The sequence below is a fragment of the Chlorocebus sabaeus genome, chromosome 22 (genome assembly GCF_047675955.1).
Source record: "Chlorocebus sabaeus isolate Y175 chromosome 22, mChlSab1.0.hap1, whole genome shotgun sequence".
Classification (NCBI taxonomy): domain Eukaryota; kingdom Metazoa; phylum Chordata; class Mammalia; order Primates; family Cercopithecidae; genus Chlorocebus; species Chlorocebus sabaeus.
In genome coordinates, this window is record NC_132925.1 from 65,493,874 (window position 1) to 65,515,407 (window position 21,534).

At 36.2% G+C, this 21,534-nt stretch overlaps 1 protein-coding gene across 3 annotated transcripts in view; it reads left to right on the forward strand.

Moving 5' to 3' along the window:
• CNTN3 (contactin 3) overlaps positions 1-20,747 on the forward strand; it is a 336,826-nt gene extending 316,079 nt beyond the window's left edge. For 2 of the 3 annotated variants that reach the window (XM_007985007.3, XM_073009925.1), the window contains 4 exons: positions 3,855-3,914; positions 17,252-17,364; positions 17,981-18,149; positions 20,164-20,747. In XM_007985007.3, coding sequence (XP_007983198.1) covers positions 3,855-3,914; positions 17,252-17,364; positions 17,981-18,149; positions 20,164-20,264 — 443 coding nt within the window. In that variant the 3' untranslated portion in view covers positions 20,265-20,747. The remainder of the gene's footprint in view (positions 1-3,854; positions 3,915-17,251; positions 17,365-17,980; positions 18,150-20,163) is intronic. The other variant, XM_007985008.3, reaches the window with a different exon arrangement.
• Positions 20,748-21,534: the final 787 nt, after the last annotated feature.

Genomic DNA, 21,534 nt, shown 5'->3' on the forward strand with positions numbered 1-21,534 from the left:
GTGATAGAAGTATGGTTTGAAGGGATTAGGTGACTTATGCGCAGTGATACCATACTTTTACTTGCAGAAAATTGTTTTCTTAATTTATTTTCAAATTTCTTAATTGAATAAAAATGTTTGCTTAACTAACTTTATGTAAGAATGAGACAATTTTTATGCTTGGTTGCTAATTTAATTGATGCATTTCTGTTTCCATATATCATTTCCAATTTTTTTGAAAACATACATTTTTTGTCTAAAATTGCAAAGAACTCCAATAATATAAAATTGAATATGATTGACTAGCATTTTTAGGCTAACTTAAAGTAATGTAAGACATAATTCTACTACTTTAGATGTTAATTAACCAGTGTAAATTTTATTAGAGAAGTTTGTATGTTTATCTTCTTTGTATTAGCTATAGAAAAAAGAATGTGGCTAACAATTGGCTAGTACAGTGACCATTGCAGAGCACAAGTTTAGCAACAAACCCTTTGAATTTCTATAGCAAGACCCATTTGTAAGCAACCGACTAATGTAACATTTAACATGATCCTTATCTAATTATTAGAAGAAGTCTAATCTACCTGTTTGTCATACCACTTGGTTACTGTTAGACCAAAGAGCACATGGGTTTGGAAATACAGAAACAAAAAATTCTGTATTTACAACTCTTTACTAAATATGTTTGGTTTTCTTAACAATTCCTACTGAATTAATATGGTCTAAATATACATCATTATTTATATATTCCAAATACAGCATCAATCAAAAATTCTGATTGCAAAAATATATGCAAACAAGTTTATCTGGCTCTTTTCTCTGACTTAATAATTGATGTGATTACTTGCTAGGAAATTATGATTGTAAAAGACAGTGTAACATCATGGTGGAATCAGTGAAGAACTTAGTGGATTCGTAAGACAGAAGGAAGACACTGATTAGAAATCAATAGAAATGTCATGATAATTTACAATGAATGAATGAAAATTTTTAAAAGAAGCAAAATCCCTTTATAATTTAGAGATGGCATATAAATGCCCAATCCAAAGTAGAAATTTGCACATAACAGTGATGCTGATAATTATAGTTGAAACTTACTGAGCAATTTCCAGTGATGGTTCTAAGTAATTTTCATGTATTGATTCTTAATTCCCACAGCAATATCATGACTTGAAGGTATTAGTATGCTTACTTTAGAGAGGAGGAAGCTGAGGCATATGAAGGTTATATAACTGTACTGAGATTGCAGAGTAAGTAACAGGATGGGCATCCAAATCCATAGTCTTAACCACTATGGTATCCTCTCTTTCAGCCATATTGTTAGAATTTTATCACTCATTTAATACCTTTATTTATTGTGATTTTGCTCTGTGCTTAGGATATAGGTAAGATGATCACAGGTTGTCATGGCTTCTCTGCTCATGGAGCTTTAGTTTGATGGGAATTCCAGCAACTGAATGAAATCTCTCAAAAACAATGCTCTGCTATTACCACAATTCAGCTGGAGTCTTTAGGTTGATCTGTAGATGTTATTAAGGACAATTTCCTACGTTGGGTGGGAAATTCACATAGATCATTAAAATCCCCAGTCATCTTAAAATGGCATATAAAGAACATATGTTAATTTTTACATTTTATGTTAATAATTTTTAAATATGTACCAAAATTACAAGTAAAACAGAATCTCTTAGAGCCATTAATAGTATTGTTACTGGTAGCTCTAAATTGTCTTCCTAAGCTTTGACATGGTTGAAGTGCAAATCCTATTTAAAATTTTGATAAGGCTCTTGTGATTATCACTATGAAGAGAATTACTCGTCTGCCTTGGCATAAAGAGCAAAAATAACATTTTTGATTACCTGCTTGCTATCTCTCTTCCTCTATGGATTCTAAACTTTACAGGGAAAGAGTCCTTCTGTGTCGTATTTACCCAGCCACTGTGCCCAGCACAAACCCAGCACATGGGAGCAGCATATTAAATGTTGAATAGATGAATGAAACCTAAAGAAGCAAGCCAAACCTCAAGTACTATTATTAACCAAATGTACTTCCTCTAGACTGCACGTTGCGAATTCAAGACACGCTGCAGTTCTTTACCATCTCACTTAAAATGTGCAAGTTTCATGTACTCATCATTATGGAATTTTGTATGCGAGGCTTTAAATCAGTACAGTTTTTAGATGATATTTCTGATTAAGGTAAAATAACACAAGGATTCTCAAGTACTGTAGCTTCCATTAAACACTTAATTTTTTGATATCCAAATACTTGTGTTTTTTAAAAGCATTTTTCAGTTAAACACTAATTAGCCTCTTTAAGTAATCTAAGATGGGTTTCTGTCACTTACCACTGAAAGAGAGCAAACTCTTAGCATCTTTCATCTCAAGGGACTGATGAAGAAAATTTGCAGATGGCTTAAAAATGATAAGTTGCATTAGTTTCTAAAAGGAAACATTGAGAATTTTATGTTCAGAGTTTGCAAGAGATAATCTGTAGGATGAATATTCTGCTTTGTATAATCAAACAAGTCAAGTGGTAATTCTGACATTCAGTATGAATGGATCCAGACACTCAAACAACTTCCACCAGAATCATGTAATAAGATCTCAAATTTAATAAAACTGAATCGTCGGTTCTCCTTCCAACCCATTTAAATCCTCTCTCTTCTGTGATAGTCCCATTTCCATAAATTCCACTCCAATGTTTCAGTTTCTCAAGCCAAAAATCTTAGAGTCACCCTCGAGTCATTTTCTCTCATACCCTACACGAGATCCAGAATCTTACTTCTACATTTATCAAGAATTTACCACTTCTGGCCAGGCACGGGGGCTCACTCTTGTAATCCCAACACTTTGGGAGGCCAAGGTGGGATGATTGCCTGAGCCCAGGAGTTCAAGACCAGCCTGGGCAACAGAATAACACTGTCTCACTATACTGAGACAGAGAAAAATATAAGAAAATTAACTGGGTGTGGTGGTGTGTGTCTGTACTCCCAGCTACTCAGGAGGCTGAGGTGGGAAGATTGCTTGAGCCTAGGAGATCCATCAGAGCTGCAGTGAACCATAATTGTGCCACTGCACTTCTGTGTGGGCAACAGAGTAAAACCCTGTCTCAAAAAAAATAATAAAAATAAAAAATAGAATATACCACATCTTACACTGCTGCCATACCAGGGTAAGCTGCCTTCAACTCTCTCCTATAGATCAGGGCAATGGCCTCTCACTGTTCATCCTGTTTCTGCCTTTGCCTTGACATCCTGATAATGTCACTTCCCTGTTCAGAACCTTTTTGTCACTTCCCATCCCACTTCAGGTAAATGCTAAATCCTTAAAATGTCCAACGAGGCCTTATACAGTCCACTCCCCAATCTCTGCTGACTCATTTCCTGTTCTTTTCCACCTTGCTCATTCCACTTTACTTCAGGACCTCTGCAGGTACTATTTCCTGTATCTCGAAAGCTCTTCCTACAGATACCCCCATAATGCACTCCCCCATCTCTTCCAGGTTGTCACTCAGCTATCACCTGGGTGCCACCTGACTGCAGCTCCACCTTTCCTGATGCATACCCTTGTCTCCTTCCCTGCTTTATCCTTGTGCATAGCCTCAGAGCCACCACACGTACTTATCTCATGGCTACTCACTTTATCATTGTGTCCCCCAGACATCGTTATGTACTGTCTTAGCCAGAGTGTCAACCCCTTCAGGACAGAGCTATGGCCTGGTTTGATCATTGCTCTGTTCCCAGAGCTCTGCTCCAGTGTTTAAGTAATCTTAGTCAGTGCTCAATAAGTATTTGTTGAACAATGACTCTCTCCATCACTATCTCTGCTCTATGGCAGCATCACTCTAACCAAGTTCTCTCTTCATGGTAGAAAGATTGCCACCAGCACCTCAAGAGGACTGTTGTCTCTCGGCCAATCACACTGGGAAAGGTGGGCAGCTTCTTTCTGATTATTCTACCCAGAGCTAAGTAGGCTTCTCATTGATTCATCTTGGGTGAACAACCAATTGTTGTTTCCAGTTGTGAGAAAAACTGGACCAGCCTGGCCTGGAACACACGCCCAGACTCCCCTGGAACAAGGGGATTCTATATTTTTATGCCTTTGCTAATTATTATGTGTGAGTCTACTTGGGGAAATAGAAGAATGCCAAATGATACAGTCACTTTTGCTTTTGAGTCTTTGCTTTTCCAAATGAAATGCTCATTCATGTAAGTGGAGCCAAAATCAGTTACCTGGATTTAAGGAAATCAAGTAGGTGTGCCTTTTTTTTTTAATTCAACTTTTTTTAACTTGTATTTTAATTTTTGTGGGTACATTGTAGGTGTGTATATTTATGGACCACATGAGATCTTTTGATACAGATATGCAATGTGAAATAAGCACATCAGGAAGAATGGAGTATCCATCCCCTCAAACATTTAGCTGTTGAATTGCAAACAATATAATTACACTCTTTAAATTATATAAAAATGTACAGTTATTATTGACTATAGTCACCCTGTTATGCTATCAAATAGTAGGTCTTATTCATTCTATTTTTTGTCCCCATTAATCTCCACTTATTCCCCTCACCCCAAACCCCTCACTACCCTTCCCAGCCCCTGGTAATCATCCTTCTACTCTCTATGTCCATGAGTTCAATTGTTGTGACTTTTATTTTATTATTTTTCCATAGGTTAATGGGGTATAGGTGGTTTTTGGTTATATGAGTTTTTTAGTGCTGATTTGTGAGATTTTGTTGCACCCATCACCCAATCAGTATACATGGCACCCTATTTGTAGTCTTCTGTCCCTTGCCACCCTCCCAACCTTCCCCCCAAGTCCCAAAAGTCCATTGTATCATTCTTATGCCTTTGCATCCTCATAGCTTAGCTACCACATATCAGTGAGAACATATGATGTTTGGTTTTCCATTCCTGAGTTACTTCATTTAGAATAATAGTCTACAGTCTCATCCAGGTCACTGTGAATGCTGTTAATTCATTCCTTTTTATAGCTGAGTAATATTCCATATATATATATGATGGATATAATATATATGACAGATATATGACATATATTCCATATATATGACATATATATGACACATATATGACACATATATATGATGAAAAAAAATATATATATATATCAGTTTCTTTATCCACTCATTGATTGATGGACATTTGGGTTGATTCCACAATTTTACAAGTGTGAATTGTGCTGCTATAAACATGCATGTGCAAGTATCTTTTTCGTATAATGACTTTTTTCCCCCTGGGTAGATACCCAGTAGTGGGATTGCTGGATCAAATAGTAGTTCTACTTTTATTCATTAAGGAATCTCCACACTGTTTTTCTCCATGCTGTTTTCCATGGTGGTTGTACTAGTTTGCATTTCCACCAGCAGTGTAGAAGTGTTCCCTGAGCACCACATCCATGCCAACATGTACTGTTTTTTGATTTTTTATTGATGGCCATTCTTGCAGGAGTAAGGTGATATTGTGTTGTGGTTTTGATTTGCATTCTCCGTCATTAGTGGTGTTGACCATTTTTTCATATGTTTGTTGGCCATTTGTATGTTTTCTTTAGAGAATTGTCTGTTCATGTCCTTCACCCACTTTTGTATGGGATTTTTTGTTTTTTTCTTGCTGATTTGAGTTCATTGTAGGTTCTGGATATTAGTCCTTTGTCAGATGAATAAATTGTGAAGATTTTCTCCTACTCTTTAGGTTTTCTGTTTACTCTGCTGACTGTTGCTTTTGCCGTACAAAAGCTCTTTAGTTTAATTAAGTTCCAGCTATTTATCTTTGTTTTTATTGCATTTGTTTTGGGTTCTTGGTCATGAAATTCTTGCCTAAGCTAATGTCTAGAAGGTTTTTTCCAATATTATCTTCTAGACTGTTTGTAGTTTCAGGTATTAGATTTAAGTTCTTAATCCATCTTGAGTTGATTTTTGTATAAGGTGAGAGATAAGGATCCAGTTTCATTCTCCTACATGTGGCTAGCCAATTATACCAGCACCATTTGTGGAAAAGGGGGTCCTTTCCCCACTTTATGTTTTAGTTTCCTTTGTCAAAGATCAGTTGGCTGTAAGTATTTGGGTTTACTTCTGGGTTGTCTATTCTGCTCCATTGTTCTATGTGCCTATTTTTGTACCAGTACCATGCTGTTTTGGTGACTATGGCCTTATAGTATAATTTGAAATCAGGTAATGTGATGCCTCTAGATTTGTTCTTTTTGCTTAGTCTTGCTTGTGGGCTCTTTTATATGAATTTTAGCATTGTTTTTTATAATCCGGTGAAGAATATGGTGGTATTTTGATGGGAATTGCATTGAATTTGTAGATTGTTTTTAGCAGTATGATCATTTTCACAATATTCTACTCATCCATGAGCATGGGATGTGTTTCCATTTGTTTGTGTCTTCTATGATTTCTTGCAGCAGTGTTTTGTAGTTTTCCTTGTAGAGGTCTTTCATCTCCTGATTAGGTATATTCATAAGTGGGTTTCTTTTTTTTTTTTTTTTTTTGGCAACTATTGTAAAAGGGGTAGAGTTCTTGATTCTCTGCTTGGTCGCTGTTGGTGTATAAAAGAACTACTGATTTGTGTACCTTATTCTTGTATCTGGAAACTTTGCTGAATTATTTTATCAGTTCTAGGAGTTTTCTGGAGGATTCTTTAGGGTTTTTGAGGTAAACAATCATATCATCAGCAAACAGTGACAGTTTGACTTCCTCTTTACTGATTTGGATGCCCTTTATTTCTTTTTCTTCTCTGATTGCTCTGGCTAGGACTTCCAGTACTAAGCTGAAGAGGAGTGGTGAGAGGAGGCATCCTTATCTTCTTCCAGTTCTCAGAGGGAATACTTTCAACTTTTCCCTATTCAGTAAAATTTGGCTATGGGTTTGTCATATATGGCTTTTATTACATTGACGTCTGTCCCTTTTATGCTGATTTTGCTGAGAGTTTTAATCATAAAGGGATGCTGGATTTTGTTGAATGCTTTTTCTGTATCTATTGAGATGATCATGTGATTTTTGTTTTTATTTCTGTTTATGTGGTGTATCACATTTATTGACTTGTGTATTTTAAAACATCCCTGCATCCCTGGTGTGAAACCTCCTTGATTGTGATGGGTTATCTTTTTGTTATGTTGTTGGATTCAGTTAGCTAGTATTTTGTTAAGGATTTTAGCATCTATGTTCATCAGGGATATCGGTCTGTAGTTTTCTTGTTTGGTTATGTCTTTTCCTGGTGTTGGTATTAGGGTGATGCTGGCTTCATAGAATGAATTAGGGAGGGTTCACTCTTTATCTTGCTGAATAGTGTAAACTGGATTGGTTCCAATTCTTCTTTGAATGTCTGGTAGAATTCTGCTGTGAATCCTTCTACTCCTGAACTTTTTTAGTTGGTAATTATTTAATTACCATTTCAGTCTTGCTGCTTGTTATTGGTCTGTTCAGGGTATCTAATTCTTCCTGATTTAAGCTAAGAGGGTTGTATCTTTCCAGGAATTTACCCATCTCTTCTAGGTTTTCTAGTTTATGTGAGTAAAGGTGTTCCTAGTTGTCTTGAATGATCTTTTGTATTTCTGTGGTGTCAGTTATAATATCTCCCATATCATTTCCTAGTGAGGTTATTTGGATTTTCTCTCTTCTTTTTCTTGGTTAATCTTGCCAGTGGTCTATCAATTTTATTTATCTTTTTGAAGAACCAGATTTTGTTTCATTAATCTTTTGTATTTTTTTGTTGTTTAAATTTCATTTAGTTGTGCTCTGATCTTGGTTATTTCCTATCTTCTGCTAGGTTTGGGTTTGTTCTTGCTTCTCTAGTTCTTTTAGGTGTGACCTTAGATTGTCAGTTTGTGCTCTTTAAGTCTTTTTTACGTAGCTGTTTAGAGCAACGAACTTTTTTGTTAGCACTGTCTTTGCTATATCCCAGAGGTTTTGATAGGTTGTGTCTGTATTGTTGTTCAATTTGAAGAATTTTTAAATTTCCATCTTGATTTCATTTTTGACCCAATGATCACTCGGGAGCAGGTTACTTTTCATGTATTTGTATGGGTTTAAAAGTTTCTTTTGGAGTTGATTTCCAGGTTTATTCTACTATGGTCTGGGAGAGTGCTTGATGTAATTTCAATTTTTTTTGAAGCTCATTTCCTGGTCTATCATTTGGCCTATCTTGGAGAAAGTTCCCTTCACTGTTGAATAGTATGTGTATTCTGTGGTTGTTGGATGGAATGTTCTGTATATGTCTGTTAAGTCCATTTGTTCCAAGGTATAGTTTAAAACCATTGTTTCTTTGTTAACTTTATGTCTTGATGAGTATCTAGTGCTGTCAGTGGAATATTGAAGTCCCCCACTATTATTGTCTATCTATCTCATTTCTTAGGTCTATTAGTAATTGTTTTATAAATTTGGGAGCTCCAGTATTAGGTGCATATATGTTTAGGATTGTGATATTTTCCTGTTGGACAAGGCCTTTTACCATTATATAATGTCCCTCTTTATCTTTTTAACTGCAGTTTCATAAAAGTTTCTTGTGTTTGATATAAGAGTAGCTACTCCTGCTCACTTTTCATGTCCATTTGCATGAAATACCTTTTCCTACTTTAAGTTTATGTGTGAGTCCTTATGTGTTAGGTGAGTCTCTTGAAGACAGTGGATACTTGTTTGGTGAATTCTTACCCATTCTGCAGTTCTGTATCTTTTAAGTGTAGCATTTAGGCCATTTACATTCAATGTTAGTATTGAGGTGTGAGGTACCATTCCATTCATTGTGCTATCTGTTGCCTGTGTACCTTGGTTTTTGGGTTTTGGTTTTTATGTTTTAAATTGTATTTTTGTTTTATAGTCCTTTGATATTTATGCTTTAAAGAGGTTCTGTTTTGATGTATTTCCAGGATTTGCTTCAAGATTTAGAGGTCCTCTTAGCAGTTCTTGTAGTGGCGATTTGGTAGTGGAGAATTCTCTCAGCATTTGTTTGTCTGAAAAAGACTGTATCTTTCTTTCATATGATGCTTAGTTTTGCTGGATACAAAATTATTGGCTGATCATTGTTTTGTTTGAGGAGGCTGAAGATTGGGCCACAGTCCCTTCTAACTTGTAGGGTTTCTGCTAAGAAATCTGCTGTTAATCTGATAGGTTTTCATTTATAGGTTACCTGGTGCTTTTGTCTTACAGCTCTTAAGATTCTTTCCTTCCTCTTAACTTTAGATAACCTGATGACAATGTGCGTAGGCAATAATCTTTTTATGATGAATTTTTCAGGTGTTGTTTCTGCTTCTTGTATTTGGATGTCTATGTCTCTTGCAAGGCTGGGGAAGTTTTCCTTGATTATTCCCCCAAATATGTTTTCCAAACTTTTAGATTTCTCTTCTTAGGAATGCTGATTATTCTTAAGTTTGGTTGTTTAACATAATCCCAGACTTCTTGGAGACATTCATATTTTTTATTCTTTTTTCTTTGTGCTTGTTGGATTGGGTTAATTTGAGGACCTTGTCTTCAAGCTCTGAATTTGTTTCTTATACTTGTTCAATCCTATTGCTGAGACTTCCCAGAGCATTTTGCATTTCTATACATGTGTCCAGTGTTTCTGGAAGTTTTAATTTTTTGTATTTATGCTCTCTATTTCATTGAGTATTTCTTCCTTCACTTCTTGTATCATTTTTTGGATTTCCTTGCATTGGGCTTCACTTTTCTCTGGTGCCTCCCTGATTCACTTAATAACTAACCTCCTGAATTATTTTTCTGGTAAATTGGGGATTTCTTCTTTGTTTGGATCCGTTGCTGCTGAGCTAGTGTGATTTTTGGGGGGTGTTAAAGAACCTTGTTTTGTCATATAACTAGAGTTGCTTTTCTGGTTCCTTCTCATTTGGGTAGCCTGTCAGAGGGAAGGTGTAGGGCTGAAGGCTGTTGTTCAGATTCTTTTGTCCCACGGTGTGTTCCCTTGATAGTACTCTCCCCCTTTTCCTATGGATGTGACTTTCTGAGAGCCAAGCTGTAGTGATTATTGTCTCTCTTCTGGGTCTAGTCACCCAGCATGTCTACCAGGCTCGGGCTTATACTGGGGGTTGTCTGCACAGAGTCCTGTGATGTAAACCGTCTATGAGTTTCTCAGCCATGGATACCAGCACCTGTTCCAGTGGAGGTGGCAGGGCTGAGAAATGGACTCTGTAAGGCTCTTAGTTTTGGTGGTTTAATGCTCTATTTTTGTGCTGGTTGGCCTCCTGCTGGGAGGTGGCGCTTTCCAGAGAGCATCAGCTGTGGCAGTATGGAGAGGAACAGTGGGTGGGCCGGGGCCTAGACCTCCCAAGAGTATATGCCCTTTGTGTTCAGCTACCAGGGTGGGTAGGGAAGGACCATGAGGTGGGGGCAGGACTAGGTGTGTCTGACCTCAGACTCTCCTTGCTGTCTTGCTGTAGCTGCTGTGGGGATAGGGGTGAGGCTCCCAGGTCAATGGAGTTATGTACCGAAGAGGATTATGGATGCCTCTGCGGAGTCATGCGGGTTGTCAGAGAAATGAAGGAAAGCCAGCAGTCACAGGCCTCACCCAGCTCCCACACAATCCGAAGAGCCAGTCTCACTCCCACCATGCCCCCACTGAGAGCAAACAAGTCTATTTCCAGGCAGTGAGCAGGCAGGGCTGAGAAGTTTCCCCAGGCTACCCACCTCCCAGCTGGGAAACAAAAGGGCTCTAATTCTTCCCCCACCTGTAAAGTCTGCATGCCGGATTTACTGCCTCCCCCAAGTTCTAGCCAGGAGGCTTCTCAGGGAGTTCAAATTGTTACAAAGTTCAGCTAGAGGTTTCCTTCTCGTTGTGGTGTTTTCCTCTTGCCTCTGGTCACCCTCCCAAAGGATCCCCGTGATGCCAGGCAGGAGTGGCTTGCTTGGGGACCTGCGAACTCACAGGGCCTTTCCTGCTGTTGCTTCTACCCCTGTATTTCACTCAGCTCCTAAATTGACTCAGCTTTCAGCTCCAGGTAAGGTGGGAATCTTCTCCCATAAACTAGACCTTCAGTTTCCCCAGTGGGGGTGTGTGTTTAGGGGTGGAGGACCTCCCTTTCCCACTTCCACAGTTTGAGCACTCACAGTATTCAGGGTGTCTCCTGGGTCTTGCAGGAGTGATCCACCTCCTTCAGAGGGTCTGTGGGTCCTCTTGGGTTTCCTGTTTTATTCCTGCAGTCGTTCTGGAGCGAAAATTCCACAGTGCAAGCCTCCACATGCTGCTCTGTCCATCCGAGTCGGAGCCGCAGTCTACTCCTGCCTCCCATTTGCCATGAACTGTTCCAAGTAGGTGTGCCTTGGGGAAGTGAAAGGGGAATGTGAATAAGGCAAGCACTGAAAGAATGAGTCTGAATATTTCAGAAGGTTTTTATTAAATGACTATTCCTACCTCAAACACAGAATTTGGAAGTTCTAAAATTTTATATATATATGACTTAATTGTATAATTGTCCAGTCTAGGTTTTGGCTCAGGATACACATTATTGCAAAATTTCCCAAATTTCATATATGATCCACCTATTTTGCCAATTGTTTCCAACCTTTTCTATTAATATATACCTACTATTTTTTTTCTTAAAAATTGACCTTCTATTTTTACTTAGATAAATTTTTAAAAATGGAAACTAGCTTTTTATCTGAGAAATGGAGAACCAGTATCATTACCATAAATAGATGTTAACCAAATAATAAGTTTAATAATAGAAGTACATGAAAACTAGACCACCCTCCTTTTTAAATACTAGGAACATATTCTTGCCTATAGAATTCTCCAGACCTGTTCCCTCTTTGTGATGTTAGTATAGAGGGGATATTAAAGACCTACTAGCCGCCAAATCTAACTTTATCTTCAAGCCATGGGAAGATTAAAAGGGAATTTTTCTGCAGGTGACTGAATGCTATTTGTTGGCTTTTCTGTGCATGACATCCCACAGTGCATGTGAAGTAATCATGTTTGTATATGACACACCACAAATCACACATATGATGGAACACAAGCCTATTAATGTGCATTCCTCAGATTTAGTGCATGTGACCTAATCATATTTGTATATGACACACCACACATCACACATGTGATGAAATACAAGCCAATTAATGTACATTCCTCAGATTTAGGAGGGTTTTTCCCCCTGGCTATGGGCTTCAGCAAAGTTATTTCTGGTTTTGTAAACTCCGAAGAAACATAACAGTATAATATTGAACTTTACTAGTGTTCCACCAGGAAGCTTCTACTAATAAAGAATCAGGAGAAACTCTGACTAAATGTGTAAAACTTATGAACTTTATTTTGTAAGAGCTTTGGCACTTTTTTGAAAATCTGCCCCACTTGCCTGTGAATCTTCTAGACCAAGATTATCCAACCCACAGCCAGTGAGCCACATGTGGCTCAGGACAGCTTTGAATGCAGCCCAACACCCATCCATAAACTTTCTTAAAACATTATCAGATTATTTTGCAATTTTTTTTTAAGCTCATCAGCTATCGTTAGTGTTAGTGCATTTTATGAGCAGCCCAAAACAATTGTTCTTCTTTCATTGTGGCCCAGGGAAGCCAAAAGATTGGACACCCCTGCTCTAGACAATTGTAAATGTTCTCCTTATAGTTTATAATCTCACATATTTTTATTATCCAAAGGAGAACTTTTGATCAAGAAAATTCCCAGACATTGAAAGCCAAAAATCAAAGAAAGACCTACCGTGGTATTCTAGGTTGGGTTTCAGATGAGTTAAAAAGTAGATGATTTTTTTGTGTTTTAAAACATGGTGTCAGTTTCTTTTGATATGAAATTAGATCCATTTATAAAAGTTTTCAGTGACTCCAAAACAACCGTATCTTATTATTGTGGGGGGCACATAATTGGCTTTTGCTTTTGATTACATGATTGTTGCACAATGCCACATGTTTAAGCAGCTTAGTTACGAATGTTAATAATCATCTCAAGTGAAGTCTAAGTGCAAAGTGTAACTTCTAGCTACTAGTTATAACAACTTTTTATCATGTAAGTCATCTCATTACCATCAGGTGGCCAAGAAAAAGAGTTGAGAAACATACTGAGTTTTGTATAATTAATCACAGCAAACATATGTTCTTAAAATTTCGGATTTTGAAAGTAAATGCCAGCTTCACTGTTACCACTGTGAGACATCACCATTGAAAACTCCAGGCAATAATATTCTTTATTTTAACAACCTCTACTTTGTATTATATAAAGGAAAACATTTATTGTAGAAAATTTGGGGGAAAAAAATCTACAGAGAAAAAATAAAATTCACTCATAATCCTATCACTCCACTCAGAAATACCATGATTAATATCATTTGTCTTTCCTTCCAGACTTCTGTTCTATGAATAGTTTATCTTATGCAGTGGAGGTTGTGCTGTGTATTTGGTTACCTGTATACTGTATCATAACTGCCCATGGATGATATTCCATTGTGATGAACACCACAATTTATTTAGCCATTTTTCCTGTGGATAGACATGTCTTATATTCCCAGCTTCCCAGCTTCATCTAATCATGGTTATATGATAGTAATCACTTGTTTTCAGGCAAGTATCTGCAGAGTAAGTAAAATCTATGAAGCTGATGTTGAGGAGTCTGAACATCAGGTGCACAGAGGATCATGATGGGTGCTTAAGGAACAACAATAATAAAAACGTCTCAAGAGAAAGTTATTTCATTATGTAACACTTAAAATTACTGAAATGATTATGTGTATCCTCTCAATTAGTGTTGTGATTTAAATCTAGTGATATATCATCATTTTACTAGGATTAGTTTTTTCCCGGTTTTTTCTGATTTAGCATGCCGCCCACGGTAGAGGTTGACAGGAAAAACCTGTATGATATGAATGTTGACAAATGATTTCCAAAGAATTTCAAAATGTAGACTACTTACCAGTTTAGGTCCAATAAAATTTGGAACTCAATCATCCTATTCTGGGTTGCACTTCCACACAGGTTCAAATACAAAAAGTAAAATTAGAAGTCCCAGAAGTTACACTATCAACTATCCCCTGCTCATTCCTACTTCATTACTTGACTCCATACCTTTACAAAAGTTCGTTGTGTTGCTTCAGAGCTATCTAAACTACTGGTTAATAGCTATATCAGATTAGGCTAGTCCAGGCTAAGGTACTTCAAACCCCCAAACCTCAGTGGCCTAAAACTATACTTTTTTTTTCAACTCATACTATATGTTCATCATGACTGAGATTCATCTGATCCATTGTTTCTCCACTACTGAACCCAGAATGATGGAGGAGCCAATCTCTGGGACATGGCAATCTCATGGCAAAGAGAAAAGAGAGGAAAGCAAACCATATTCTTCAATGACTTTTATAGCTGCCACTTGGGGTGGCCTATTTCCCTTTTATCCACATTCCATTGGTTGAGAGAAGTCCTATGGTGAAGTCCTATATCTATGGGATGCCAATGAGAAGGAGAATTACGCCCGTCTACAGGCAGGGAACCACAAGTCCCATAGCCAAGGCCAACATCAGTGAGAGTTAGGCAGAGAAGCATAATCCTCTCAAGGCACAGAGGACTTAAACAGACCTGGATTGAATCCACGTAATACTTCTCACTAGTCGTGTATCTTAGCAAGTTTTTTTAAACCTTTCATTGTAGTAAAGTACACATAACATAAAATTTACTGTACTAACCTTTTTAAAACATAGAGTTCAATAGTGTTAGTCTTTTACATTTCTGTGCAATAGATCTCTAGAACCCTTTTCATCTTGCAGAACTGGAACTTTACACTCATTAAGTAATTCTCCATTTCCCCTTCCACCAGCCTCTGGCAACCAGCATTTTATTTTCTATCTCTATGAATTTTTGACTATTCTGAATATCTCAAATAAATAGAATTATAAAGTATTTGTCTTTAGGTGTCTGGCTTATTTCACTTAGCATAATGTCCACAAAGTTCATCCATGTTATAACATGTGTCCAAATTTTATGTTTTTAAGGCTGAATAATATTTCATTATAGGTAAATACCCCATTTTGTTCATCTACCCATCTTTTGAATAATGCTGTCATGAACATGTTTATACAATCTTTTTAAATTTTAACTCTGGGTCCAGATTATGTTATGTACAGAAATGGGCTTTATTACAATGCAATATAATGAGGATTAAATAAATGATATTAAAGTATGTTCTGTAATGCCTAACACATTGTAGATGTGTACTAAGTATTAGTTACTAATAATACCATTTTGAACATGGGTGAAAGTTTATCTGGTCCAAAATTTCCCAAATACTGTTATTCTTACCAGTGGTGGTAAGAGTTGATTTTAAGGTAGTACGTGAACATTATTAAAATTGAAAATTTTTATATTAGGCATTAAATTCATTTATTTTAGAGAGTGCCCAAAAATGTAACTAGCACATCAAGCTAATTGTTATGTGAATATTATTGAGATGAAGGTAAAATAGATGTTTAATTTTTCTTAAACCAAGTTATTTTTTTAAATAGACAAAAATGATACATATGACTGACTGATGTTTAGAAAACAGTAGTATGATTCAAAAAGAATAAAATTCAACCCTATTATTTCTTTTTTCTTTTCCTTTTTTTTTTTTTTTTTTTTCCTCTTTTTGTCATTTCAAAAAGTATTCATTTCGGGCTGAACTCATTCAGCCCACCTATTTTGTGACTCATACAAGATAAACCCCAGTGTTGTATTTGCAGTCATTTCTCCCTGAAGGCTGATGTTGGTATAGGTGATTTAACCAAAATTACTGAAACTTTCTGTAACCTCCAAACACACACCTTTTGTTAGAACAAACCGTGCTGTGGTATAGCTCAGCTGCATCAAACCAAACCCGTCTTTTTATAGTGCTGTCAGGCCACAGGGAATCACTGACTTTGGGAAAATGTTCTAAAAATTGTACATTCATATTATTTGAGTAACCAGAATATGGTCATTAGTATTTCAGCCCTAAGCAGCTGCTATCATTTTTTGTTGTTATTATCAGAGCATTGCAGCTCAGACAATCTTAGCTGACCTAAACTCATTGTGAATACCCACATCACATAATTTTAAAGGCAACATAGAAATATGTGAAAAGACACAATAAGCAAAAGAAATCCACGGGAATTCAATCTTGTTTGCTATCATTAGACTCATAAATGTATTTGAATTCTTCCTATCTGTAAGTTCAGCTGTATTTCCCCTATGGCATGAGTCAATGATGTTTAGAAATTTCTCCGGATAGCCAATGTTTTATATCATTTTTCCATTACAAATTCAGTTAGCCAAATCACATTCTGTGGTTAAATTTACAAATACAACATATTTCAACACTGGGGGCAATTGTGATGCTGTTGTTGAATGAATAATATTATGTTTGTTGTTGTTATTGACAAGAAACTGATTTTTCCAGTGCCCTGTGTTGCTATTGACAAATGCTATCAGCCATCCCTCAACACCCTCACCCCTTAGCATGAGTTTACAGTCCAGTGTTCATGAAAAGGAACTAAATTATGAATCTAAGTTTAGAAACCGCAGAGAGTTTCATTAATCCTCTAATGGAATTCTCATTAACTTTTTAGCATTTTGCCTTATTTTTCTCAAAAATTGATTTAAGCCTGAAGAACGAAGACTTTAAAATAGAGACTCTTCTTGCAATTTTTCATGTGTATTGCTATTACTCCACGGGAATAAATCTAAATAATTCTTATTTTTGATTGCTTCACATTTTGCCCATCTTATCATATAAGGCTGACTCCAAAATCATGTACATTTCATTTCACACAACTTTAATCTGTCCATTTGGCAATTTCTTCCAGCCTCTGTATGCGTCAAAGTAAGTCCCGCCGCCTTCCTTTCTTGGTTTAGGAACAAGCGGCCCTCTAGTGGTAGATAAAGGAATTTCCTTATCTCCCCTATCAACGTGTTCTCAAGGAGACATAAGCACAATAAGTGTGAAATTCTCTAAAGTATATGATCAGTATGATAAAATGAATTATCTCACACATTAATTGAAATGCCTTTTTTGGGACTTTTATTTTAGATTCAGGGGTACATGTGCAGGTTTGTTACATGAATAAATTACGTGTCATATGGGTTTGGTGCATGAATGAAATACCTTTCTTAAAAAAAAGGAAATTTATATACTGTTATTTTTTTCTGATTTCATCTATTACACCAAGCATTACCAAAGGCATCCCATTCTACTTCCACTAGGTTCCTGTAATAGCCATCATCTCCTCCCTGTAAAATATCACTTCTTGTACTTCAATCTGTTTTAATTCTCATTTTGCATTTCAAGCTCCCAGTCAACCACCAGGAAATGTTGTTTGGAATGCCACAGACACTAAAGTGTTACTTAATTGGGAGCAAGTTAAAGCCATGGAGAATGAGTCAGAAGTAACAGGATATAAAGTAAGTTTTCTCATTTGAAATGCTTCATTTTCATAATTTTGGCAGTACTTTTCAAGAGAAGCTAGGTATAAGTGAATTTTTCTATATATTGATATGGTTTATGTAATCTAATTTTGACAAAGATACCAAACTTTCCATAAAATGGGTAATTTTTCAAAATGTCTTCTTAAATATGGTTTCAAGTGAAAGAATTCTGTTCAAGCGGGAATTTTGGACACAATGTTTCCAAATTGTGTGTTAGTTTGCTACTATTGATGCTCACCTATATACTACTTTAAAATAAATAAATAAAAATATTGGCTGTGATTCCATGGTCAGGCATTCAAGGCCCATACACTATGTCCCTGCCTTATCTGTCCAGCCTCATAACTACACAGCCTAACTGGGCTTTTCCATGGGAGAAGTTCACTCTTCCCAAGCCTCCCTGATTTTGAGAACCTGGTGCTTCTGCCATGTGCTAACCTCTAATCCAAGACTTACAATTAGAGTCATGAATGAATCTTACATTCTAGTGGATATAGAAAGACAAAATTCATTAATTTCAGAGTGACAAGTTCTATGAAGAAAACAAAAAGGGGCAATATAACAAGTAAGTGTATTTGTTCATGCATTTTAGGTTTTCTATAGGACTAGCAGTCAAAATAACGTACAAGTGCTGAACACAAATAAAACTTCAGCTGAACTTTTGCTGCCCATTAAAGAGGACTACATTATTGAAGTCAAGGCCACAACAGATGGAGGGGATGGGACCAGTAGTGAACAGATCAGGATTCCACGAATAACCAGTAAGTTGGTTGAAGCCATTATTTACTTTATTGATATCAGGTTACTCTCCCCCATAGTGAGTCAATCAGTGTCCCTCTGTCCATTCTTTCTTACCAGCAAGCCTTTCATCCAAATGCCGGTAAGGTTTTGGTAGGTGAGACGAGGGCAAGAGGAACCCCTCAAGAGTGGTGCAAAACAGGGAGAAAAAAATGAGGGCATGAAGAAAAGATGTAAAAAAATATTTAGCAAAACTTCCTTTAATTTGATTTTTTTTTCTCATTCTGAGTTTTACTTAAATTTGCCTTTAGATCTCCTATAAAAGCAGAATTCCCTAATCACTTTTTAAGATCTTTAATAATCTAGTTATTTGCCTTCTACAAATTATAGATAAATCTTATCAATTCTTTAAATAGAATGATTAACATTGTCAAAGTCCTAAACCACTTACCTGTGCCAAACTAAAAGACTCCTTAAAAATTATTCTCCTAGCTTCCAAGGAGGTTCATATTAATTTTTCCTTTCCAAATCCAAGTAAAACCTATTTTACTATGGAAATTATATGTTTAGAGTTGGAAGCAGACTTTGGTATGCATATTTTATCAACTGCCAATGCTAGAATAAATTTTATCCTCACTTTTAAATCCCAGGTCTGGAGTTCTCTGGCCTCAGTTTAGCTATTGTAGAGCCCATTTTGACTTCATATGCTATTCTATAGTTCTTAGTGACATAAATGACTTTGTTCCCTGTTTCCATTCATTTAGCATGGCAGTTGCATACCTAGTCTTTAGCATACCTAGTCTATAGTGTTGGGCAATCAGGACTGAAACTTTTGTCTTTAATCTTGGAAAACAAAATGGCAGACATTAGTAACTGAAGAGAAAGGGAAATAGAAAACTTGGAGGAATTTTATCTTTCTGTAAAACCATAAAGACTGCCATACTTAGACTAAAACAAACAAAGCTATACTAAGAAAACAGGAGCTACTTATTTCAGAACTAAGTTCTGCAATGTAAAAGTCTACAGAACCCATCTTAGACTACAGAACTCTCTAAAACTGTATGCACTTCAATAGAGCAAAACTAGAAATTAAGTTTATTATTACTGTTAACTTAGATTTTGAAATAATGAATATGTGCTTCTTATTCCCTGAATGGTGCAAGGCATAGAGTTAGCATTATAATATGGGCAAAGTGGCAATTTTAAAAGAAATAGGTTCTAGGCTTTTGCAGGGACAGATGTTATTTTAGCATTTTAGGGCTGCTGAGTCAAGAGTAGCCTTTTCATCTGACATCTGCTGTCTTGCTGAGCTTGCAGGTGACCACACAGGGCCATCTCTATGAAAATGGAGCTTTTATTTATTGCTTTTTAAAAGATGATGTTTTATATTATGTGTAATAATTTATCTGGAAATGCATAAAATAGAAACAAGCACAGACTCTTCAAACCCTTACCAATGAAGCATTGTTTAATTAAACCATTGAATTATCTCAAAGTTGTTTGTGATCAAGTATAATTGTTTTCATAATGATTAAGTTGTTTTTCCAATTTCAATTAAAGTTAAATAATAGTAGATGAACAAAGCCTAGAATCATTTAAGAAAACTTAAAACACATTACTGTTTTTATAGTTACTCTTGGCAACTAGTATATGCTGCATTGGTAAATAAAATGAAGGCTAATAACTTGTGGTGCCAGCATAGGTTCATGTAGTGATTCGGTTTTAATAGGAGAGGTATTGCTTTTACTGTGTGTCTTAGTTCCTTTTGGCTTCTCTAACAAAATTACATAGACAAGTGGCTTATAAACAACAGAAACTTAATTCTTGCAGTTCTGGAGGGGAGTCTGAGAAGCCCAAGGTCAAGTTGCTGGCAGATTCAGTGTCACCTCTCAAAGGCCCTCACCTCCTAATACTCTGACATTGAGGGTTAGGATTTCAACAAAGAATTTGGGGGGAACACCACAAACATCCAGTCTCTAGCACCCTGATTACATATTGTACAATCCTTATTAATGAGCTGTTCATCGTCTTTGACAGGTATGGATGCAAGAGGATCCACTTCAGCCATCTCGAATGTTCACCCTATGTCAAGTTATCTGCCTATAGTACTGTTCTTTATTGTATATGCCCTGTGGTGATATTAGCTCCTTTTTATTATTTATTGGAAAGTTATTTCATTACCAAAAATGTGCTTTCATGAAATGCAGTGATTATGCATGTTTTTTTCAACTCTTATTTTTAACTTTCTACTTCATTATAGGTAAATATGAATATAATTTAAAAAACAGTAAATCCTTTTAGGGGAATCTGAAATGCCTTAATATTAACTTGATAAACCAAAGGAATTTACATATTACATACTTCAGACTTTTGATATAAATGTTCTTTAGCTATGAGTTTAAGCACTGCCTATGGATAAAGACTCACACACTCTCACATGTACACACACATGCATGAGAACTTCTTTTTACATTGAAAGATTCTTTCATTTAATTCAAATGCTCTTTTCCCATTATAATAGCATTATTTGGAAGACTTAACCAGTATCAATTTGAAATGCTGATTTAAGTCCCCAAGGATGAAAGATACATTTTCAAAATTATCTTGTTGGAGAGGAGTGGCATGTGATTCAAAAGAGCATTGTTGGAAAATGCTACTCTGGGGCTGAGAAGAATGGTGTTTGGTTTGGTATACTGCTAAATGGTTGTAAGACTCTACAAATCACTCTGCTGTCTGTACCTCTCAATTATTCCTCTATAAAATAGAGAGATAATAATACCTATCTGATCAGCCTTTGCCCCATGAATTAATTTTTAAAAGATAAAGAAGGAAGTATGAAAGTGCTTTGTCACCCCAGATGCAATGGACCCGTGCAAAATATTAGTATGAATTTATTTAATCACATAAAAGTCATGAAGACCAGCCAGATTTTCAAGCTTCATTCTGTTTCATTCAGTTACATTCTAAAATTATTTCATTCAGTTACATTCTAAAATTCAAATGATCACATTTTATTCTTTCTCAAAAAAAAAAAAAAAAAAAAGTTTTTTTTTAAATTAAAAAAGGAATTGTTTCCTTCACAGCTATGAACAAGCTTTCAGGTTTCATTAAAACCAAGAGGAAAAAATCAGGAATGACCTGAATCTCAACCCAAATATTAAACAAAATCCACAAAATCCCTCATTTCAATTTCCAGTTCCATTAAGGGACCCTCTCTTTTTGGATGGCAGAGATGGTTTTTTAATGAAATCCCACCATCTATCTCAGTGAGTCTGGCAGACATTTTAGTTCCTGAGTTAAATTTGTAATAGAACCAAGGCGATGCTGCTGACTTTGATATGTATGACTCAATCTTTCAATATGTGGTTTTCAAAAAATTGTTGAAGACATGACTTCATAGCAATATAT